Below are 25,746 nucleotides of genomic sequence, written 5' to 3' on the forward strand. Positions count from 1 at the left end.
AACCCCCGATATGGGAGTTAAACAAACTGGCAGTGTTTTGAGAATTTAGGTCATTAGAACCAATTCTCAAATATTTATTTCTAAGACAAAGTGTTCCATCCCCACACTACCACTAATGCCTCTAAGAGCCTACTACTAAGAGCCTACTAATGCCTCTTCCTGAGGGCCAGTTTATCAACCACATAAATAAATAACTGGATAAATTAAGGGAAAATATCTGTTTAATTCACACTGGTGAATACACTTGTGTAAAGTGATTCAGACCAAAACAACAACAACAACAACAAGAAAAATCACAATGATTATTGGGTAAAAACACAACAGTCAGGCCAGGTGTGCCACTGGTCCTTCGGTGATGGTGTGGGCTCCTGCCTGCTCAGAGGGCAAGGACAGCTGGGACCCAACACTGCCCACAGAACTTCACAGGTAGTGTGATATGATGTCTTCTACTTGGGCTAAAGAACCTCTGTATTTCTGAATAGTCTTGCAATAATCATACTCGTCCTTCAGTATCACTGAAAAAACTACCATACAAAGCTCAGGGATCCAAAATTTTAAGGGGATTCATCTGAATTTAGTCTTCCACATATACTAAAATTTGAGAGAATTCATCATTGTGCAGAGAAATGCCAAAAAAGCGTAAAGGAAAAGATGACAAAGGAGTGAGTCTAAATAAATTAAATTAATAACAAATAATGCACCATAAGCAGCTTCTCTGAACAAAATTAGGGCACTGGCACTAAATGGCGTTACTCCATCCAAACTGATTAAGGGTGAAAAAGAAGAAATTGTTATTTCTTAAAAATGTGAGCCACTGATAAAGTCGTTAAACTGCTAGTTTGAGATCTTAGGGCATTAGAGTCAAGTGACAGATACTCATTTTTGAGGAGAAGTCAAAGTAAGAATACTGAAATAGGGCCCAGAGAGTCCTAACCAAGGAATAAAAGAGCAACAAACTAAACCCATGAAACGTCAAACAGATTTCTTCCTATCAGTGAACACAAGTGTGTTACCTACCTTGCTGGACTCTTCTAACTGAGTGCCCCGTTTCCAGGCTTCAGAGAAGATGGAGCTCACAATGCTCTGGGAGCGGACATGTCCTGCTGGCTGAGTGTCAGACACTCCACTGTCAGACTGGTTCGAATGGTTTGACTGAGACTCTTTAAAAGAGATTTTCAAAAATAGGATCAAATAAGTCATTGCTGTGACAATGTGAATGTGCACACTTAGCTCTTTTACACAAGACAAGATGCTATGCCACAGTGCAACAAGTTACTTTTACTCAAACTCATTTCATATAAACACTGTCTGGACCTTCCACTAGAAAATTTTTATCTTAGGGCTAGTAGGAAATCTTGATTCTTTTTAAATAGTTCACCATGACAGGCTGACCGTTACAATGAAATGTTCGTGTAACATTACTGGTATCCTGAAAACTTCTTGTAAGAACTCCTAGCAATTAAGAGAATCAGTAAACTACCAATAGAGGAGTTGAATTTTTTTTCCAATCACATCTTCATTAAACCAAGACTCAATCTTTGTATACACCCCTGCTTCAGACCATCCTAGAGAGTTCTCACTTACAACTTCAGATCATACATGAAGTCTACTTCCTTTTTTGCCTGCAGCGACTAGTACTTAGGAACTACACCTGTGTGAGAAGTGTTTTCTAGGGATTCAGGTATTGGCACCACAAGGCAGCTAGCCACACTGCAGCCTGGCCTCCTGGTAAGGCAAGAACACCTCTTCGAGGGAGCTGGGTATGGTGAAGGGTACACTGCAATCTGACATCCAGGGAACTGGGGAGATTAAGTCACTGGACCCCAAGTCAGGCAAGATAACCATGCAGAAGGAAGCACCTAGCTCAATGATGGAGATTCAGGTGTTAAAGCAGTCCCATCCAATACTTGGTGAAGGGGGGGTTATTATCAGATTGCTTTATTAATCAAGTCCAGCCAAGGTAGCCAAAGAAGTACACAGGTAACAGCCACAAACTCCTATGGATAAAGTCAGGACATATCCTCAAGGCAAAAATATAAGCTATGAGATAAAACCTACTCTGTTTTCTTCTTTCTCCACTATCTGATTGCTGAGTGTTTTTTAAGCTTTTAATTTTAATTCCAGTATATTAACATACAGTGTTAGTTTTAGGTGTCCAGTATAGTGATTCAACAATTCTACCCATTACTGAGTGCTCATCATGGTAAGTGTACTCTGTAATCCCCATCACCTATCTCCCCCATCCCCCGCTCCCCCACCCCTCCTCTCTGGTAACCAGCAGGTTTGTTCTCTATAGTTAAGAGTCTGTTTCTTAGTTTGAGTCTCTTTTTTCCTGTTCGTTTGTTTTGTCTCTTAAATTCCACATGAGTGAAATCATATGGTATTTGTCTTTCTCTGGCTTATTTCGCTTAGCCTAATGTTCTCATGCTGCATCCTTGTTCTTCCAAATGGCAAGATTTCATTTTTTATGACCAAATAATATTCCACTATGTGTGCGTGTGTGTGCTTGTGTATACCACATCTTCTTTATCCATTCATCTATCAACGGACTTTTGGGCTGCTTCCACCGTTTGGTTATTGTAAATAATGCTGCCATAAATATAGGGGTGCATATATCCTTTTGAACTAGTGTGTTTGTATTCTTTGGGTAAATATCCAGTAGTGTGATTCCTGGTTCTATTTTTAATTTTTTGAGGAACTTCCATACTGTTTTCCACAGTGGATGCACCAATTTGCATTCCCACCAACAATGCACAAGTGTTCCTTTTTCCTCCATAACTTCACCAACACTTGTTTCTTGTGTAATTGCTGAATGTTTTTTAAAAAGTTGCAACTTCACTAGCATATGTCCCTATTTAACTGCTATTCAGGACAACAGCCTGTAAGATAAGAGGCTGGAATATGTGAATCCTTGAGCTCTCTTCAGCATGAATGCACATGATTTTGCAATTTATATTTACAAGGCTGCATAATACTTAACACACTGTATAAGAAGGGATGACGCTGGACTAGGAAAAGGCACCACACCATGTCATAAAATGTGTGGAAGAACCTGCATTAATGCTATATAAATTTAAAAAGTATATATTATGGCGTCTGTTTTCTCAATCTTTCCCTGAATTTCTTTTTCTAAAATCTTACTTGTGACATATTCTTACCTTGTCTTTCTCAATCCATTGTCTCAAAAGTGTCTTCCCTTTTTAATAAACATTTTTACAAGAGTTTTAGATTTATAGAAGAGTTGCAAAGCTAACAGAGTTCCTGCACACCTAGCACCCAATTTACCTCATTATTAAGTTGCTACATTACCCTGGTACATTTGCCACAATAAAGGAACCAACAAGGATACATCACTGTTAACTAAACTCCACAAGCTTTTTTTGGACTTCACTTATAGTTAGTTGTCATGTCTCCTATGACAGTTTCTCAGACTTCCTTTGTTTTTGATGACTTTGACAGTTTTGAGGAGTAACAGGTCACATATTTTAGAGAATGTCTCTCAATTATTATTTTGTCTGATGTTTCTCTCTTGATTAGATTGAGTTATGAAATTTGGGGAAGAAGACCAAGAGAGGCAAAGTGCCAATTTCATCACATTATGTAAAGGGTACATGCTACCAACAGGACATATTACTGAAGACACTGACCTTGACAACTTGGCTGAGCTAATTTTTGTCAGGTTTCTGCACTGTACAGTTACTCCCCTTCCCCCACACCTAACCATCCTCTTGGCAAGCAAGTCACTCTGCCAACCCACACTTAAGGGGGAATTAAGCTCCATCTCCTTGAGGGAAGAGTGTCTGCACAAACCACTTAGAACTCTTCCATCCAGAAGATCTGTCTCTTCCCCATTTATTTATTCAAGAATTTATATCCATATGGACTGATGGCTGTTTATTTTATAATTTGGGTTATGATCTTAGTTATTTTGTTGTTCCAACTGTTACAGCTTTGGTCCCTGGACACTCTCTCAGGTGGCTCCTGTGTCCCTTTGCACAGACTAATCACTGTGTTTTTTGAGCACTTCCTTCATTACAAGCTGCTCCAGGCTCCTCTGATTCTCTGCCACAGCCCTAGAATCAGCCATCTGCCAAAGAGCCCTAGTTCTTTTGTTCTGGAAAATGGAATTAGAAAACCAAGATCTAGGCTCTCTGCATTTTCACTGCCACTGGGGTGTCACCACTCCTAGCCCTCTCTGTGGACAGTACTAGGAAATATATGTATGTATACTAACCGATGTGTATACACATTCTCATTTTGTTTCGTAGAGATGAAATAAAGTCATACAACTTTTTAGTCAAATACTTCTTTTTAAAAAGCCTGTATTTTGGGGCAAGTAGGTGGGTTAAGCGTCTGACACTTGGTTTCGGCTAAGGTCACTATCTCCCAGTTTCGTGAGTTTACTCCCACGAAAGGCTCTGCACTTGGCAGCATGGAGCCTGCTTGGGATTCTTTGTCTCCCTCTCCCTCCCTCCTACTTGCACTGTGTCTGTTTCTCTCAAAATAAATAAATAAACTTAAATTTTTATTTTAAGTACATAAAATAAAAGTCCATGTTTTTATTTTATCCTAAAGTAAAATAGATTCTGAAAAGTAGAATTTTCTTAAAGCATATACACATGGCCTGGTAAAAACACAGTAAAAGATTAATTCATATGTTGTACTCATAAATGATGAGAGGTTTTTTTTTTCAAATATCTCTTAAAGTCATTCTTTCATAATATGTAAGAACAAATAAAAACATTCTGCTTTTAGAGGACATAGTTACTCATATTCATGAAATATTTTGAAGGGAAAGAAGCATTTTTAGGTGTGATCACCACATACTTTAAGGATGTGGGATCTGAAAATAAGTACCTTTTGAGTATCATTGATTTTCTGTGAAAACTTTAGTTAAGTTTGATGACTTAAACAGCCTCCTTAACTGTGATACTGAACTAATTCTAGTTATTTCCACTCTGTTGAAATGTCAGGAATCCTCTGGGGAAGGAGGGCAATTTCATCATGGATTCTCAGTATGGAGACTTTCTCCAAGGAACTTTTCTACCCCTGAGTATGAATCAACAGTTGTTTTTTGGCAGTATGATTTTTCTTTTCCATTTATTTACTTGAGCGTAGGGAGTGGGGCAGAAAGAGGAAGAGAGAGAATCCCAAACAGGCTCCACACTGTCAGCACGGAGCCCGATGTGGGGCTTTAACTACGAAACCATGAAGTCATGGCTTGAGCTGAGATCTAAGAGTCACTTAACTGATGGAGCCACCCAGGTGCCCTACTGTGACTGAGTTTTAAATAAACTTTACAAATATATAACAACACTCCTGAATTTACAACTCTATACTGCTGTTCCATTTCAAATACATTTGTGATCTAGCCCATGATACTGTCCCCTCTAATCACCAAAAAATTTATTTTATAATTTAGACATTAGGTATAGCTCTGCTTTTAACAACCATGCTGAAATAACCAGGTCTGCCATCAGTTCATAGAGATATCTTCATATTGGCAGTAAATAGTGCTTTCAGTGTTTCAAACTACCTGGGATGCTCGAAGAACTGGATCCTGATTTAATGCTGGAGCTGGATAAGGAAGTCCAATCATAAGCCGACTCTGTCCTCTTCAAGGCTTCTTGATAGTTCATGTAGAGCTGTTTCCCATACTAAACAGAAGGCAGTAAATGGTGACGTGAATTTTACTGGGTAATCTGTATCATACCCAGTTGGTATACCTTACCAGTGAGGTAAGACAGGGGGATGCATTTCTGTTTACTGATTCATAGTTTGCATTAAAATTAATACCTATAAATACTTCAAAAGTTATTTTATTACCAGTAAATTATAATCTCTTATTTTTCATTTTAATAAAGATACCAATAAATTAACACTTCATTCATATTCCTTATCAATATAAAGATTTTTTTTGTTATTCCTAAGGCAACTCTGATTTTATAGCTATAATAAATTTTATTTTACTTAATGGGCAAAAATATTCCTTCATGTATTATGTATAATCTTCTTCAAGATGTCCTTAAAATTTTTTTCAAGAACTTCCTTTTTTTAAAGAGTTTTAGATTCACAACAAAATTGAGAGGAAGGTACAGAAACTTCACATATGCCCCTGCTACTACCCATGCACCATCTCTCTTTTATCAACATTCTCCACCAGAGGGTGCATTTGTTTCCATCAATGAATCTACATTAACACCTTATAATCAAAGTCCATAGTTTACCTTAGGTTCACTCTTGGTGTTGTACATGCTATGGGGTTTGAAGAAATGTATAAAGACATGTATTCACCATTACAGTATTACAGAGTATGAATATTTTCACTGACCTAAATATCTGGTGTCCTGCTTATTCATCCCCCTACTCCCACCTTGAAGCAATTTAATTCTCAAAAACTTTCTTCGACTTAGGCTAAACTCTGCTACAGAAGAATCATGTAATGTGTTCTCCAGAGCCAAAATAAATCACTCTGATGCTACACTTTTACCAGCAGTATGATTTCATGGATACCAACTGTTAAATGTCTATCTCCTCACCAAGGAAAGAAGACATTTCAAACATAAAACTCAGAAAACACTGACAAAATCATAAACATGAAACGATTAGAATTGTCATGACAATCAAAACCACATGAAACACCTCATCATATTCTATCATCAAACCAAAAACAAAACAAAACAGAAACAAAAACACCCTACCTTTGCAATGCGAATACCATTAACCCACTGATGCAGGGTCCTCACATCATCACAACAAAGGTACTTGATATACTGAGATTTCTTCTGGATCTGTGGGTGCTGCAATATTAAAGGCAAAGTCTAATTCAGTCCCCTGGAGAACTAAAGGAAAACTCTATCAAAGCTGAAACATACCCTGACAAGTTATAGGCCATTAGAGTAATGGCCAAAAATAATTTAAACCTCTTATGTGGGCATAAGGCCAAATAAAATGGCCCATAAGTATTTTTACAAAATAAACTACAAAGAAACTTATGTTAAATTTTAGGTCAAGATATATGCAAGGTAAAAAATACCTTCATGTCATGGCTAATTCCCAAATACCTTCTGTATTTCAGAGAAACAGAGGCCATCAAGGTTAACAAATCAATATAACTCTTCATCTGTAAGACTATGAAAGGGAAAATTTTGATTTCACTTTGAACCCATTGGAATCATGAGTTCAGAAGACTCCAAATGAGAGCGTCTTCGGTAAAGCTTCTAGAGCTTCTGTGGAGGTGAACCAATGGGTGGAGTGGGTGAAGTGCAGGACACAGCACCTAAGACAGAAGTGGGTGCTCACACCTGGTGCAGTGGTGCCCCCTTTGTGGACTGAGCACTGCTCTGTACCCCTTCTACCCACAGCACGTACCCTCCAAGGAATGAGCAGCCTTTCAACTGCATCATCAGAATGAGTTTTCACAATCCAATGTACTTTTCAGCTGCAGCTAGGATGGGAGATGACTGACCAGACCAAATAACTACACAATGCAAGTGCTAGAATGGACTGAAGGTATTTTAACTCTACTGGGCCACAACCTGGAAAGAAAAGCCCCAAATCACACTTGGTTCTGGATGTAATGGTTGTTAATTTATTACTTCTTTTTTCAGTTATTCTGAAAAAACTTTGAAATGGCTATATTTTACCTGGGGAAATATTTACAATTATGTTCAATTATGAGAGGCTTTAAAGATTCTCTAACCACATTTGTTGTGGGAATCCATGAGATCAATAAAATAAGTTGGTTGAGCATCTGACTCTAAATTTTGGCTCAGGTCATGATTTCACGATTGTGGGATCAAGCCCCCACAAAGGACTCTCTGCTAGGGATTCTCTTTCTCCCTTTCCCCCTCCCCCCATGCACATCAGTCTCTCTCTTCCTCTCTCTCTCTCAAAAGAAAAAAAAAGATCCATCTCTCTGGTCTACAGTGTGAGGAATTTAAATCCATTTATTTTATTCTATGCATTGCTTTAGAAAGCTCAGCTCCTATAATAAAACATTTAATACCAAAACCAATTTAGTTACTAAAGGCTATAGTCAAAGTTTTAAACAATAAGTCCTCAGCAAAAAGAGGTTAGCAAAACAATACTTAACAGTTTTCTCTCCTAATTCTATAGGTTCCACGGCCTTCTCTTGGCATATATTTCCTCATCCTTATTACATTACATTATAATAAACCACCACAGCAATCTTGAAAAAGTAAAGGAGGACAGGTAGAGGAGATGTATTTTCCATATAAGAAAGAAGAATTCTATCTCATTCATTCATGTAACAGAAATATTAAGAACTGTTAGCCAAATCTTTAAGTAGGTGTTGGGATATACTGTGAGCAAAACAGAAGAAGTCACAGTCCATGCAGAAGATAAAATGGGATGGGGCGCTTAGGTGGCTCAGTCGGTTAGACATCCAACTTCAGCTCAGGTCATGATCTCGCAGTTCATGAATTTGAGCCCCACATCGGGCTCGGTGCTTACAGCTCAAGAGCCTGGAACCTGCTTTGGATTCTGTGTCTCCCTCTCTCTCTGCCCTTCCCCCCTCACTCTGTCTCTGTCTCTCAAAAATGAACATTAACAACAAAAAAAAAAAGATAAAACGGGATGACTGAAAAAGAGCTTTTTTCAGTACTGCCAGCTAGCTCTTGAAGAGTAGCTGTTCTCCATCTCCTGCTTCACTCAGGCACTGCCTACAGGACACGGTGTGAACATCTGAACAAAGGTCTACAAGGTGGCACTCAGCCTTTACCACCACCCCCTCTATGGTGATTCACAAACTGTTCTTGACCGATTCCTTCCATTTCCCGAGAGCAGGGCTCCTACCACGCATGGGCATTCAACTGCAGCAGTGGCCCTGCTGAGCGTTTGTGTTCTACTCATTCTCTACATTAAGGGAGTATTTTTATCAATAAAATATCAGAGAAAATCAAAGAGAAACAATCCTCCATCCTCTCATTTCTCTAACCTGGGAATCCATATAACACCCTGAAGAATACTATGGATATGATTATTTGAGTATCTGCAGATTACCTGCTAGTTTAAAGTTCATTTTTGGACCTCATAACTTCTCTTTTCTAACTTCCCACGTAATAGAGACAATCCTTCTATAGCCTTCATTACGGTCACCCAGGCTCCGCAATAATACCTCAGGCAGTTGCCTGTTTCACCAAAATATTATTTTCTTAAAACTGGCATTTATTGGGGTGCCCGGGTGGGTCAGCTGATAGAGCATGGGACTCTTGATCAGGAGTCATGGGGCTCTTGAGCCCTATGTTGGGTGTAGAGATATAAAGTGGCATTTATTGAGCACTTAGTACATACCAGGCATTATGCTAAATATGTCACATATATTAATTAGTGCATTCCCTCCTCAGGAAAACCTGATGAGTTACATATTACTATTTCACCAAATGAAGAGAAACTGAGGCTCACTACTCCAAACTGCTCATATATTCATGCTTATTAGTGAAAGAACTAGGATTTGAAACCATGCCATCCATTCCAGGGCCTGTACCTTTAATTATGTCATACTTCTGTCTTATTAGTGGTGATATCTTCTTCCAAAAAATGATGCCTCTCTCCTCTTTTTCCCCCATTAACATTCCACCACTGTAAACATCACACAAGAGCTAGGAGCAAGTGTGGAGGAAACATTCTTTGTCAAAAACCAAAAGCTTAACATTTAGATTCTTAAAGATTGCAAAGAAAAAAAAAATATATATAATCAAATTGTTCCCCTAAACAAATTAACAGCTATTTTATCATTTCATCTTTAAAATGATGTGGATTTGGAAAGTTTGCATTCTCTCATAAAGGAAAAAATCTGAGGGGTGCCTGGGTGGCTCAGTCCATTAAGCTTCCAGCTTTTGATTTCAGCTCACGTCATGATCTCACAGTTCATGGGTTTGAGACCTGCACTGAGCTCTGTGCTAAGAGCATGGAATTTGATTGGGATTCTCTCTCTCCCTCTCGCTCTGCCCCTCCCCTGCTCTCTGTCTCTCTCTCTCTCAAAATAAAAATGAATACACTTAAAAAAAAACAAAGGAAAAATGTGAGAATTAAATAAAAAGATTTAAGAATACAGTAGGAAATTCCGGATTACTATTGTACTATCAGATTAATTTTCTCTGTTTATGCCAAAAATTCGATTGAGACAGGTAATTCTTTTTTTTTTTTTATGATTATTTATTTTTAAGAGAGACAGAAAGACAGCATGAATGGGGGAGGGTCAGAGATAGGGAGACACAGAATCTGAAGCAGGCTCCAGGCTGTCAGCAGAGCCCGACACGAGGCTCGAACTCACAAACCGCGAGATCATGACCTGAACCAGTTGGATGCTTAACCAACTGAGCCACCCAGGTGCCCCAAGACAGGTAATTCTTAAAACTAAGTAAAAGTAATGCTCTAAAATCAGAGTCTAAGTGCCAAAGGAAAACCAATGAATATATACTACCCATTTATTACTTTGGAAACACAAATAGGCTTGAAAATTAATTCTCTCACTAACATGTAAGAAGTTAAAAAACAAAATACATAACACTCAATCCTACTACTTCCACCATTATCATATAACATCTTTCTTTTAATAATGGTGTTTGAAGTTCATTTTCATATTCCACCTCTAAATATTAACCATTTTTTCCTTCTTACCTAACATACTAAAATAAATTACTTTGCCTCATTTCTTTAGGAATAAACATTTAGACCTGGGTAAGATGAGCTATATTCCAACAATTACCACAGTATATGTATTTTAGAAATGTAAGTTTCCTTCAAGTAACGTATATACACGCATACACATGTATCCAACATGTATGGAGCTCTTTCAGATAATAGATAACGTATGTCCTATTTATTCCCTCATTGTCATATTTCATGACTAAACTCTTCCCATCATTTTTATTAATACCTTTAAAAAAACTAATTGCTGGGGTGCCTGGGTAGCTCAGGTGGTTGAGCGTCCGACTTCAGCTCACGTCATGATCTCACAGCTTGTGAGTTTGAGCCCCGCATCAGGCTCTGTGCTGACAGCTCGGAGCCTGAAGCCTCCTTCAGATTCTGTGCCTCCCCCTCTCTCTGCCCCAACCCACTTGCATTCTGTCTCTGTCTCTCTCAAAAATAAATAAACATTAAAAAAAAACAAAAACAAAAAAACTAATTACTAAGGGGTGCCTGGGTGGCTCATTCAGTTAAGCATTGGACTTCTGCTCAGGTCATAATCTCATGTTTCGTGGGTTTGAGCCCCACATCTGGCTCTGTGCTGACAGCTCGGAGGCTGGAGCCTGCCTTGGATTCTCTGTCTCCCTCTCTGCCCCTCCCTGCTCATACTCTGTGTCTTTCTCTCTTAAAAATAAATGAACATTAAAAAAATAAAAAAATAAACTAGTTACTAAACAATGTGCTTTATTATTTTCTACAAGTGTGTATTATATTTCCTGTATCCTGCATTTTACTGGAAGAACTGACTCAGTCATTATAACCCAAAGGTGATAAGTAGAATCAGACCCTATAAATATTTACATTTGTGTAGATCCTGTGTGGCAGCATTTTTGGGTTTGTTAGAACTCATATGCCCAAAAATAAAAATACTTACATAGGCAAAATCTAGTACAGACTTTGCAGGAAAAAAAGGCAGGTCTTAAATACTAACAGTTGTGTCGTCTCAAGAACATTGATCCCTCTAAACCTCAGTTTCCATATCTGAAAAATGGGAACTCTAGAACAGATCTGTGTGACACTGTCATGCAGTGCTTCTAGCACAGTGTCTGCTACCCTAGAGTTCTTCGATAAATGACAGCCATTATTTTTACTACTATTTGTGCCTAGCGGTATGGTTTATTTCAGTACCTTGAACATTTTTAGATATAAATAGGTAGGCAATATAAATATATGAATTCAGCTTAACCTACACTTCACTAAAAGCAAATATGAACTACATAAATTACTATATAAGCTAGCGAACAACTCCTCTGAACAAAAATATTCCTGACCTAAGAATTCTGTGAGCTGCAAAAGGGATTAAAATAATAGTGGTCATAATTAATTTTGGCTGTAAGAGACACTGTTTGTTGCCTTCCTCACAGCTATCTCTTCTCCCCTACTTCTTTTCTGAAAGAGCCTCAATTTTGTTTGGAAGTCTGTCAATCCCTCATCTTAGGGTGTGCATTCTGGTTAGGCTAAGCCAAAAATAATGGAATTAACATAACCAAGGAAAGACCTGTACTACGAGAACTATAAAACACTGATAAAGAAATGGAAGATGACACAAAGAAATGGGAAGACAGTCCAATCTCATGGATTGGGAGAACAAATCTTACAACGCCCATATTACCCAAAGCAACCTATAGCTTTAATGCAATTGCTATCAAAATACTAACAGCATTTTTCATGTAACTAGAACAAATAATACTAAAATTTGTATGAAACCACAGAAGACCAAAAATAGCCAAAGCAATCTTGAAAAAGAACAATGAAGCTGGAAGTATCATAATCTCAGATTTGAAGTAATCAAACAGTATTACTGGCACAAATAAAGGACACATAGATCAATGGAACAGAATATAAAATTCAGAAAGAAACACATGCTTATATGGTTAATTAATCTATGCCAAAAGAGGCAAGAATATACAATGGGGAAAAGACAGTCTTTTCAACAAATGGTGATGGGAAAACTGAACAGCTACATGTAAAAGAATGAAACTGGGCCACTTTCTTACACCATACACAATAATAAACTCAAAATGGATTAAAGACCTAAATGTGAGACCTGAAAACCATAAAACTCCTAAAAGAAAACACAGGCAGTAATCTCTTGGACATCAGCTCTAGCAACATATTTATGAGTATGTCTCCTCAGGCAAGGAAAATAAAGGAAAAAAAAATAAACCCTTGTGGCTAGTCGGTTAAGCATCCAACTTCAGCTCAGGTCATGATCTCACAGCTTGTGAGCTCGAGCCCCATGTCAGGCTCTGTGCTGACAGCTCAGAGCCTGGAGCCTGCTTCTAATTCTGTCTCCTTCTCTCTCTGCCCCTACCCCACAAAATGAATAAATGTTAAAAAAAATTATATAAAAAAACAAACTATTGGGACCACACCAATATAAAAAGCTTCTGCACAGCAAAGGAAATCATCAACAAAAGGACAACCTACAAATGGGAGACGATATTTGCCAATGATGTGTCAAATAAGGGGTTAATATCCAAAGTATATAAAGAATTTACACAACTCAATACCCAAAAAGACAAATAATCTGATCAAAAAATGAGCAGAGGATCTGAACAGAATTTTTCCAAATAAAACATACATATGGCCAACAGACACAGAAGATGCTCAACATCACTCATCATCAGGGAAACGCAAATTAAAACCATAATGAGATATCACTTTACAACTGTGCGAATGGCTAAAATCGAAAACGTATGATATAGCCAGTGTTAGGATATAGAGAAAAAGGAACCTTTGTGCACTGTTGGTGGGGATGCAAACTGGTGCAGCCACTATGGAAAACAGTATGGAATTTCCCCTCAAAATTAAAAATAGAATTACCATATGATACAGTAATTTTGCTACTGGGTATTTACCCAAAGAAAACAAAAACACTAATTCAAAAAAATACATGCACCCTTATGTTTACTGTAACAATATATACAATAGCCAAATTATGGAAGCAACCCAAATGTCCACTGATAGATGAATGGATAAATAAGACATGGTGTGTGTACACACACACACACACACACACACACACACACACACACACACCCAGAGTATTCCTCAGCCATAAAATAATGAGATCTTGCCATTTGCAACATGAATGAACGTAGAGAGTATAGTGCTAAGTGAAATAAGTCAGAGAAAGACAAACAGCATAGGATTTCACTCATATGTGAAATTTAAGAAACAAATGAACAAACAAAAAAAGACAAAACCAGACTCTTAAATTCATAGAAGTGGTGGTTAAGGGGGCATGGGTGGGGGGACAGGAGAAATAAAGGGGATTAAGAGTACATTCTTCTTAATGAGCAAGAAGAAATGTATAAATTATTGAATTATATTGTACACCTGAAAGTATTAAAACACCATCTGATAATTGTGCTTCAATTTAAAAAATAATTAAAAAAAAAAAGGTACGCATGTCCTCAGGCCAATGATTCTCAAGAGAAGGACTGTTGGTAGCTCCTGGGAAATATTTCCTCACTCTTAGACAAATACAGGGAGTAATAGTCCCTCTTCTGCTGCTGGATTTTTCTAGATCCACTGCATCATGGATCCATCATCCAGGTGATGCCTAGAACTACAGTGGTCATCTGTACCTGTGAAGTAAGCCAGCCTGAGGATAAGCTGATAAGGCAGAAGATGGAATAGGGAAAGAAGGAAGAAATTTCGGTTCTTACAACCCTGACTCCTTGAAACAACCAACTCTTACTGTCTTCATGTTATGAGACCCCTAAATAACTTTCACTTATATGGGTTATGTCTACTGATACTTACCTTATAAGAAATTAAAACTGAGAAAAATTAAAATACAAAAGTATACAAATATATGTTCCATTACCTAAGACAGCAAAATTATCATCACATGTCATGTAATCTCTTAGAAAACTCCACAATACATTTGTGAGAGAATGAGAGTGTAAAAGACAAATAACATCTCAGCATTACCGGAATAGTAATTTTGACACCACAGGCCCCTTGACAGAGTTTCAGGGACTCCCAGGGAGCTTGGACTTTATTTTGAAAACTACTGGATTGAGCTACTTTGTAATGACTTTTAAAAAATTATTTGTTGCTATAACCTAAATGATACAGTGGTATTCTCCAGGAAAGGATTATTTAATAAAGGGGTACCATTACAATACAGTTAATTTTACCAAAGCAATGAAAACTCTACCCCCAAACTCAACGGACAATTCTCAGAGAAAAGAAAAATCAATGACATAAACATGTAGACATAAGTAGTTACCCAAGAGGTAACTAAGATGGAACCAATGAGGAAAACTTAAGTCATCTCCATAATTATCTTGAACTTTTATTTTTATTTTTTTAAATGTTTATTTATATTTGAGAGAGAGAGACACACACACAGAGTGCGAGCAGGGGAGGGGCAGAGAGAGAGGGAGACACAAAATCTGAAGTAGGCTCCAGGCTCTGAGCTGTCAGCACAGAGCCCGACCTGGGGCTTGAACCCACGAGCTATGAGATCATGACCTGAGCTGAAGTTGGATGTTTAACCAACTGAGCTACCCAGGTGCCCCTATCTTGAATATTTAAATGTTTTCTTTATCAGTGTTCCAAAGATTACTAAAAATGCACTAAAAATATCAGTTCTCAAAAGCACAGTTATAGTCCGTGTGAGAAGCTCAAAAGTTTGGATAAAAGAGGGAAGAAACTCACTAAAAACAGCTCAGATGGGTCATAATATATGCATTGGCTATCAGGGCTATGGTTTGCTGGAAAAAGTGACAAAAATCATTTCTGGACCAGATATGAGCCAGTCCACTTTGAAATTGGGCACACTGCCCCCTGATGGTTCTGCTGGGTAAATACAGGAAAAGAACTAAAACACAAAATACCTATTTCCCACTTTTGGCTTTGATCTAAGTTTCCTAAAATTAGCCTGCTTTTAGATAAAAATCTCAAATGTAAAATTTAAATATTTTGTATATTCTGACCCAAAGCTTATACAGTATCCATTTCTTAGCAACATCAATCTAATTAGGGCTATTGAGTTAGTGGTCAGCTGTGGTTTAAGCATATACTTCTTTTCCTTACCATCCTTCACTATTCTCTTCAAAACTTAAAGAGAAGGCAAAAATAGTATACTTGAGATATAAACTATTCTAAAATGTCCAATAACTAGCTCTATGTCTAACATCAATTAAAATTCCTAAAAAAAGGGGTGCCTGGGTGGATCAGTTGGTTAAACATTCAACCTCAGCTCAGGTCATGATCTCACGGTTCATGAGTTTGAGCCCTATGTCGGGCTCTGTGCTGACAGCTCAGAGTCTGGAGCCTGCTTCGGATCCTGTGTCCCCCTCTTTCTCTGCCCCTCCTCTCTCTCTCTCTCAAGAATAAACATTACATTTTTTTTTAATTCCTAAAAAGAGAAACATGCTTACCTTTAGCACCAGACAATAATCTGTGGGTGCTTTGTATTTGTTCCGATAGTCCTGTCCATAATAAACATTGACATGATCCAGTTGGAGAAAGCACACCAGTTCTCGAGAGACCTAAGATAAAAACACCCAAAAGACTGAATGAACAATAATGTATAAAGAAGCAAATATCATACTTGGTTAACAGTTTCTAGTGGAGAATAAAAACTTTGCTTAGTGGAAATAGTGATATTTTGTAGATAACAAGACAGTGAGATTCTCTATAAATGTTCCTTCTTTTATCCATAATGCAACAAAAAGGCAGTCCATTTCACTTACTGCCTGCCATTCACAATGAACACACTTACTTGGAAAGGGTGGCATTTTAAAGAGACTTTAAATATAATATAGTATATTAAATACAACATAGTATAACAGAGCTCTGGAAAAAAAATAAAGAATCGTGTAGTTCAGTGCTTGTAATGCATATCTCAAGTACAATGATTCTTAAGTCAGCGTTTCCTCACCTTAAATAGAGGCAACAAAATATACCTCTTAGGATGGTGGTTAAGACTGGATAAGATGATGCTGTAAAGAGTTTAAAACAGTGCTGGTCCCTAGTAAGCAGAGAAATGACAGCTACCAAACAGGCCCTCAGCAGGAGCATATTATCCCAGTGAGGCTGAAATGCCTATAATCCCAAAAATCTATTCTTCCCAAACAATAACAAGCAAAACCTACTCTGACAGACGTTCCAAAAATACTAAATAACAGTATGATTTCAAATGTGACAAGATAATTGAGATGGGCCCAATGAATGACCAAAGTGTGACCACTTTCAGGGGTCTTTTTCTTTATAACAGATCAATAAAGCAGTATCCTGTGTGTCCTACAAGAGTTGAAACCATCAGAGCCTGGATTCACCCTGTCAGCATACTCACTGCAGATTAAAATCAATTGCCATAATGAGGAAGCTCAAAAGCCAACAGAAGGGACACACCTTTGCTTTTCCTTTAGGGACATAGTAGATACCAGATGCTCGCAAGAGAAAATAACGCTTTTTCCAGGACTTTTTACCATCATCTTTCAGCCACAGGACTCCTTCAATTTCTGGTACAGTTACAGAACTTCCACAAAAACATTCCTAAAATAAGAAGATGATTTGGAAAGACATGTGATCTTTTGATTCTCAAAACAAAACTGTGTTTAGCCTGTAAAATCCATGATACTATAATTAAACCAAAATGGCTTTGTAGTAAAACCACATTGCTAATTTTACCTCAGTTAGAACATCCTATTCTAAACATCATGTAGATTTATTGTGTAACAACTATGGCTATCCCTATGAACTTTCACCTGACACTTAAAAAAAAAATTTTTTTTTAATGTTTATTTTTGAGATAAAGACAGAGTGGGAGTGGGGGAGGGGCAGAGAGAGCGGGAAACACAGGATCTGAAGCAGGCTCCAGGCTTTAAGATGTCAGCACAGAGCCTGACATGGGGCTTAAACTCACAGTCCATGAGATCATGACCTGAGCCAAAGTTGAACGCTTAATTTAACCGAGTGAGCCACCCAGGCACCCCCCCCCTTTTCTTTTTTTTAACTTAGAGAGAGAGCACGCACATGAGCGAGCGTGGGTATGCAGGTGCGGGTGAGAAGGGCAGAGGGAGAGAAAGAATCTTAAGCAGGATCCATGCTCAGGGTGGAGCCCGACTCAGGGCTCCATCCTATGACTCTGAGATCATGACCTGAGTCAAAAATCAAGAGTCAGATGCTCAACCAACTGAGCCACCCAGGTGTCCCTACCTAACACTGTTTTGAAGAAAGTAAGCTGAACTGTCAACTGAGCTGCAACCTCAGAGCTAACATAAGCATTAGATTTTATTTTTTCTCCAAATTAACAACACATTTTGATTAGCTGTCAAACTAAATTTTAAAAGAAAGCAACCTGCTAAGTGATAAATTAAAATTCACAATTTAAAAATTATCAATTTATATGATTCTAAAACAAAGAGGTCATTTATTTTCTAAAGATTTAAAACTAGGTTGAAAGCAATGTAAACTCAAAATTATGAATTCTAATGTCTATATTAGATAAAATGTAATTAAAAAATCAGTTATGTATTTGGTAAGAGAAAAATAGAAATTCTCACTAAATATTAACATAGAATATTTTGAACCTAAATTAATTTCTCTCTTCTCCAAGTACAGAGAAATCAGGAATTATAAAGAGGATTTTTTTTTTAACGTTTACTTATTTTTGAGACAGAGAGAGACAGAGCATGAACGGGGGAGGGGCAGAGAGAGGGAGACACAGAATCGGAAGCAGGCTCCAGGCTCTGAGCCATCAGCCCAGAGCCCGACGCGGGGCTCGAACTCACGGACCGCGAGATCGTGACCTGAGCTGAAGTCGGACGCTTAAACGACTGAGCCACCCAGGTGCCCTAAAGAGGATTTTTAATTGTAACTAGTATTACTATGAAAAGGTGTGTGTTGATCTTCATTTTCCTAATTGCCTTTTTGCTAACTAAGTTTATTCTGGTTTTTAAACATACTAACTTCTTTGATTTTAGTTCTCTAAAATCAGCAAAGGCCAAAAAACAAAAAACTGAATTATGTTTGAAATTATTTTATTAACATTGGGGCGTATGTATGTGTGTGTGTGTGCGTGTGTGTGTATGTATGTATATATGTGTACATCTTAAAAGATCATGATTTATAAAATTATTTGAATTATATAAAGGTAAGGCTTGAAGTATTCCGTAAATAACTAAGTATATTCAAATTTCTCTTTGGATGAATAGATAAAAAACACCACAGTCATGTCCTTCATTGACTAGCCTTTTTTCCCCACCTGTCTGCTTCTAACAGCTCATGACTCCTTTTTAGTCCACTGATATATTACTTGGCAAAATAACAGATTTTAAGAGGTTCTTCAGTGGCCTAACAGTCACATAGTTGAATTCTCCCCCTCAGGATATGGAGGAATATAGGCTTCTCTAGTTGCAAGTGCAATTATGAATATATAGCATTGATATACTCAACTTCAAAAAATGTGCTTAGTATTTTAATATTTTAATGTGCAGGAAAAAAGACGGTGAGGGGAGTGAAGAGTCATACCTCCAACAGCACTTCTTTATTTCTATCTGCCATCTCAGCGGTTTCCTTTTTCCCCAGAAGATAATTCTGGAAAAATAAATAGATGAAAGTTAAGGAATAAACCCACCCTATTATTCCCTTGGAACAGGTGCATATATGATTTCTTCTAGAGATTTCGCAATTGTGTCTTCTTGTATAGAATGAGAGGAATACTGCTCTGAAAAGTAACTGGTGCATGAGCATCAGGGCTAAAATGCCTCCTCCTCCTCATTTTTCCCAATATCTTGAACTATTCCATAAACAGCCCTGCCCCAAATCTGGAGGTGGTATCACATGTAACAGACGGCAAATGTTTTCAACAACTGATGAAAGGACCTGAAAGGTTTACAAATTTAGTAGAGTAAGGCAAATTTCCTTAAAATATGCTAAGCTTAAGTGATCCAGATACAAAAATTTTAATTTGTGTTCTGGCTTTAAGAGAAGAAATTCTCAATTCTCTGAGACTATCATTGTATCATTTGCTTGACTCAACTAAAATCTGAATTCTAATTCTAAACTTTTTCATAATCATGTATAAAAGAATCTATTAATATTCCCAAATGTGTACTGTTCACTAAAAATATCTGGTAAAAATGTATCATGATTAAGCTGTCTGAAGGATAATTATTTAATACTTTTAACACTGCAACCATTTTTCATTATTTCCTTTTATAGTGGAGTTGTTTTCTCTTACCTACTGATTTTTATAAAATATTTGTGTTAGGAAGTATTAAACATTCTGAAATAAGCAAAGATGCCAAATAAATCAAGGTAACTTAAACTAGAAGGTAGAATCATTTATAATCAAGGTTATTGAGATTTTTTAAAAAGTCAAAATAAAGTGTCAACTGGATAAATGGAGGAAGTAGAGAATTTAAATATGAAAGTACTTTTCTTTGATAGATGAGAAGCTCACCAAATAAACAGCTGAGTTCAACAGCTCTGGATTACAAAGAGGAGAAACCTGGTATCTCCCTGGAGTTCCTTCTGATGCCCCAAAGGCTCACCCCATCTGGCTCTGTGAGACTGGTAGCCTCTTTGAGGCCTGACACCAGGGCCCCAGCAGACCTTCCACTTCAGCAGTAGTGAATGTTCCCATGAGGTTTTGCAACCACAATGCTCCAACCAGGTGGTTGTCAGTTTTTTGTTTTAAACTCTATTAACTTAAAAGTAATAGAATAATGTAAGGTGAACATTTAGAAATCATGGCTTCTGTAAGTTATTCAGTCTCACCTGTGGGTTTTTGAAAAGTGCATATTTTTCTATACGTTCCATAAATATAAGCTTGTTTTGGCTATCTCTTGTCCAATTAAGAAGATTTTCAACCAAGTTTTCATGGTCTTCAAAGATTCTCTCTGTCCCAAAATAAAATATCAATATTTTGTTAGTATTCATCAGACCTGCATCAAAGGTATGCAACCTTGTGAAGTAATTCAGAGTGGAACCACACAATTTTAACTGACATTACAGTCCCTGGCCCTTAGGGATTATCTGGTCTTCCCTCTATTTTCATGTAAGGAAATGTGCCCAGTGGTGTTAACTGATTTCAGCAAAGTCACACAGATGCTACATGGAAGAATTAGGACTAAAATCTAGGTCTTCTGACTTCTGCGTCTTCCTCAGCCTTCAGCCTTTGCCATCCCACCCTTGAAAAAACAAACACCAAAATCCCCCAGCATGTTAGTTGCATTTCATAAGTTCTTATATTAAGTATTCCCAATAGTATTTAGTTCTTATCATTTAAAAAATTTCCAAGATGTTTTCTTCTTTGGTCTATTGGTTTTAATTTTAAACAGATGTATTTTCTAATTTCCAAATTAGGAATCAAAGAACATGTCTTATATATTAACCCATGTTCAAGGAACACATCCTAGATATGGATTTTTTGAAATTTCCTTTCAGGTGCTTATGGACTGACATTTGAATCAGTTTTTGAAAATATTCCATCTCTGCTTGAAAAGAATGCACACTGTCCTGTTTTTAGTGTTCTTAATATGTCTATTAGATCAAACTTATTTTTCAAATCTCCTATATCCTTTTTGTCTGCTTGATTATACTGATCACTGAAGAGATTCTTAGGTGAAAAAGTTCTACTACAAAGGCTGACTTGTGAATTTCTCCTGGTAGTTCTGTCAACTTTTGCTTTATACATTGTAATGCCATTATTAGATTAACATTTAGAATGATTACATCTTCCTGGTGAAGATGTGTGGTTTCCTTTCCTAGTGATGGATTTTGCTTAGTCTATTTTGTCTGATCTTAACATAGTTATCTTTTTTTTTAGTGAGTATCTTTCACACTCCTTTTACTTTCAATCTTTCTGTGTCTTTAGGTAATAGGTCTTTGGCAAGCAGGTGCATTTTACATTTTGTTTATTCATCCTTAATAATCTTTACTGTTTAACTGAATAATTGACACTTCTTATAATTTGTTTTCACCATCTTATTTTGGGTACTTAGTAGTCCCTCGTTTTATTCATTCAACAAATACTGAGTGATCACATACTGTCTGAAGTATGTATGTTTGAAGCACTGTGCCATATATGATTAAATTAACAGTTTGTTAAGATACTGTAGCTAACTGTAATAGAGAAATATTACATATGTGGGTCTTTAACCTATAGCTCTGGATATATTCCAAAAACTAGCATCCAAACATTTTCTGTGTACCATGATGCCATACCTATAAACTCAAACCTTTCTAATTCTCTCAGAATAGTTATCAGCATTATTAGAATATATTTTATACATGTTAATAAACTAATAACTTATGGCTTAGTTTTGGGGGTGATGTATGTGTGTTCTGTGACCAAAGAATAATTAAACTTTTATTTCTCTGGAAACTGCTGTGAAATATTTAAAGATACAAGAGGTAGGAAGAGCAATGCAAATACTTTTTAAAATAAAATATAAAGTTGAAATTGATTACTGATTCAATAATACCTAATAAAATAATAATTGCCAGGTTGCTATAATCACACAACTAATAATATAAAAAGAAAACTTTTTAAAGAGTCCATGATGGCATTAAAAATGAGGAATTTTTAAAATTAGAAAATACCACACTACATTACAAATCATAGAAAACTAAGATTTAGTACATCTAGCTAAAAATAAAAAAGATGTTTTATGTTTTCCCTTTTAAAAGTCAAATGCTGGTCTAAGGAATTCAGAACAGGGATGCCTCAGTGGCTCAGTCAGTTAAGCATAGGACTTTGGCTCAGGTCGTGATCTCATGGTTTGTGGGTTCGAGCCCCGCGTCAGGCTGTGCTGACAGCTCAGAGCCTGGAGCCTGCTTCAGATTCTGTGTCTCCCTCCCTCTCTTGCTCTCTGCCCCTCCCCCACTTGCACTCTGTCTCTCTCTCTCAAAAATAAACATTAAAAAAAAAAGGTAAGACTGGTTTTTAAAAAAATAAGGAACTCAGAACAAATGTGAATAGATATAATGATTTTTAGCAAGTGTGTCTATTTATGCAGTTACTTAAGGGAAAAAGTATTTTCTTACTTAAAAAAAAAAAGTTTTAGCCATAAGATCTGAAGTGAACTGGGAATGATCTTGCATTCAAAGAAATCTCAAAATACTTGATGAAAAAAAAGATAGTGTATGAAATCCAAAGTTATATATAGAAAAAAATATATATAGACGTCTCAAAGTGTTTTTGTTAACATGCAAGCTGTTAGAATTACATAGAAACGAAAAAGTAAGTAAAGCAATTATACTACTAACCCATTTGTAATTCAGAGATGGTTTCTACGAGTGACCAGTCTAAACTATAACCGCAGTGGGATTTGTCCATTAGGTTGTCCAGCACTTGTCTCACCGTCTGCCTCTCATCCACCATCATTGTTTTAGAACTATCGTCAGACATGTGAACTCTGATCACCAACTATAACAGGTAAAAGGAAATTAAAAACAAATCGAAAAATAGGCATTCTAGAAATTTCTTCCAATATCAAGCAATGTTCTGAGTAATGTTCTTAGTTAAATATAAATTAAAACACAAATAACGACTTTATTATGCAAGAAACTCTAAAATTAGGTATCAAATAACCTACCTAAACAAATTTAAAGCATTTTTAAGGTTATCAGAAGACAACTGTGTTTTAGAATTTAAAACAAAGTTATTTCTTTATACTATATTTTATCTCCAAAAATACATGCGGAAAATGTATTAGGAAGAAATACCCCTCTATCTCTCCGTACCTTAGAAGTATGGTATATAAGCAAGGCAATTCTTTATAAATCTGAGTTTAAAAATCCCAAACCAGGAAAACACCCAAATATCACCTTTTTCACTTGAGCCTCTTTAATTTTCTCCAGGGCAACTCTGATCTTCTCAGCTTTCAATTTTGCTGCCTGTTCTTCCTGTGAACACAAAGCACTTCAGGTAAACTGATGCTAAAATAATGAGAATTTTTGAAAAGTCTTTTTACCTTAAGGATGTTTGCCAGCATTGAATTTTAGTAAGAATATAACTTCAGCCACTTACATAGAGCACATTTAAAAAATAACCCTACTCACTAAGATAGACATACAAAGAACATTTTTAAGATGAAGACTTGAAGATCTCTTATAAGACCAGATACCAGATACCACCTTCTAAAGGAAAAGCAATCTGTAACGTAGTAAATCTATCAATCTGAAGCAGATAAATTTCAGGTTCTGAGGTAGGAGAAACAGGAATGCATAATGTGCTGTGTATGGTCCTGCCAGTTGTCACACCTGCACAATCCCTCAACTCTGAATTTACACTCGCCTCTGAAGTCCGGGCAATCTTCTGCATACTAATGTTTTGTTCTATTATACTAAAAATGTATCTTCATCATAAACAGCAAAAAAAAAAAAAAAAAAAAAAAAAAAAAATTATCAGTTTATTTCTTTGCACTGACATAAAAGTCCCTAATAAAAAATACAGGTATGTTCTCATTAATACACCAATTCAGATAGAGAAGAATGCATTATACACTAGGTTTCATTCTACCTTAAAAAATATACAATATAACCAATGTCTTATGTCAGTTAAACTCAAATTTGTTTCTACTAACTCACTGATGAAATTTTTAAAATTTCAAATATAATTTCAAATATAATTTTCCAAATATCTAATTTCTAGTAACTTCTTTATAAAATTTAGATAAGTAGTAATAAAATTATCAAGAACTACAACTACAGTTAACATATAGTACTGTAATACTGGTACTTACTTGCACTTTCCAGCAATAGGCCATTGTATACTGTAGCCTTAATCTCCAGTTGAGAAAAACTCATAAGTAAATCTTCACTTATGAAGGATTACTTTCTATTTCTAAGCTTTTGATTACTCTGGAAAATATCTAAGAAAAACATACACTACCATCTTATACATTCCTATATTTAATATAAGACTTAAAACAAAAGAAAACCCTGGTTATATCAGCCAACTTTACCTGCTCTGGATTATGATTAAAAAATACAATCCATATGTTACTCTTCACGAAAAAGCTAAAGCTTCCAGAGTCAAAAACAAAAACAAACTTCATTTATAAGATTTACTCCCTGTTCTCCTAAATTGTTGTCTTTCTTGTTTCTGAACTGTTCTCTTTCCATTTCATAATCTAGGCTATCTTCCCTCATTTCAAGCTTAATAGTTACTACTCTGTAGAACAGAGAAGAAAATAGTGGTTAGAGAAGATACTGGGCTCCTTTGCCAGAAATCAGATCCTTTTCAATGAAAGGAGCCAGTGAATTAACATAATAACTGAGGCGTGGAAATACTATCTGTAAACCCAATTAGAGAACAAAGAACTTTATTTTAACAATGGAGGGGGTAAGATAAGACTTGATTCTTAGACTATTCTAGGTATATTCATTTGATTAAAGGATTAAATCCTGTATCCACCCCCCCTTTATGCAAATAAACAACATAAAATATGTTGCCTGTGTATTTCACAGTAAGTTTCTTTTTTCTTTTTAATGCAGGCTATACAGTGAGAAAACTATGCTACTGTCATTAAAACTTAGTTTCTAGAATTCTGTGTCTTAGAGAAACAAACCATTATTAAATTACCAAACCCTGGGTTTCTAAGTACAGCACTACTCTAGAAAGGAATTTTGAATACTAGCATTTCCAGTGGTTTTTATGAAATCAGTTGACAGGTTTTTTTTTTTTTTTTTTTTGGGTGGGGGGAGAGGAAAGAAGGAAGCACGAGTCTTACAAATGTTTTCTCAATGGGATAATGATCTTATGTTCCTCATGGCTCATTTCCCACATCTTTGTATTAGTATGAATGGCTGTTACAGAGAAGAAAAATTTATCAAGGCATATTTTCAAGTTTTACTTCATGTCTCTGAAAAGCAAATTTAAACCTCAAAGTCTGGTGAGGAAAGACTGATATGCAAAATCAATGCTTTGTGTATTTGTAATATAAATATGAACTTCCAAAAGGCCAAATACTTTTGTAACATTATAATTATTCTGCAGAAGTTAAAAAAATTGTCTCCAAAGCCAAAAAACATTTTTTAAAAAAAAAGAATATTCAG

The 25,746-nt window shown here is 36.4% G+C and overlaps 1 protein-coding gene across 1 annotated transcript in view; it reads right to left on the bottom strand.

Moving 5' to 3' along the window:
* The window catches only part of RAPH1 (Ras association (RalGDS/AF-6) and pleckstrin homology domains 1), a 103,057-nt gene that overhangs the window by 9,224 nt on the left and 68,087 nt on the right, over nt 1–25,746 (bottom strand). Inside the window, 9 exon segments of the mRNA XM_045034324.1 lie at nt 1,018–1,160; nt 5,537–5,657; nt 6,702–6,800; nt 16,113–16,223; nt 17,089–17,232; nt 19,210–19,275; nt 20,461–20,582; nt 22,954–23,113; nt 23,515–23,592. Coding sequence (XP_044890259.1) covers nt 1,018–1,160; nt 5,537–5,657; nt 6,702–6,800; nt 16,113–16,223; nt 17,089–17,232; nt 19,210–19,275; nt 20,461–20,582; nt 22,954–23,113; nt 23,515–23,592 — 1,044 coding nt within the window.

The sequence above is a fragment of the Felis catus genome, chromosome C1 (genome assembly GCF_018350175.1).
Source record: "Felis catus isolate Fca126 chromosome C1, F.catus_Fca126_mat1.0, whole genome shotgun sequence".
NCBI lineage: Eukaryota > Metazoa > Chordata > Mammalia > Carnivora > Felidae > Felis > Felis catus.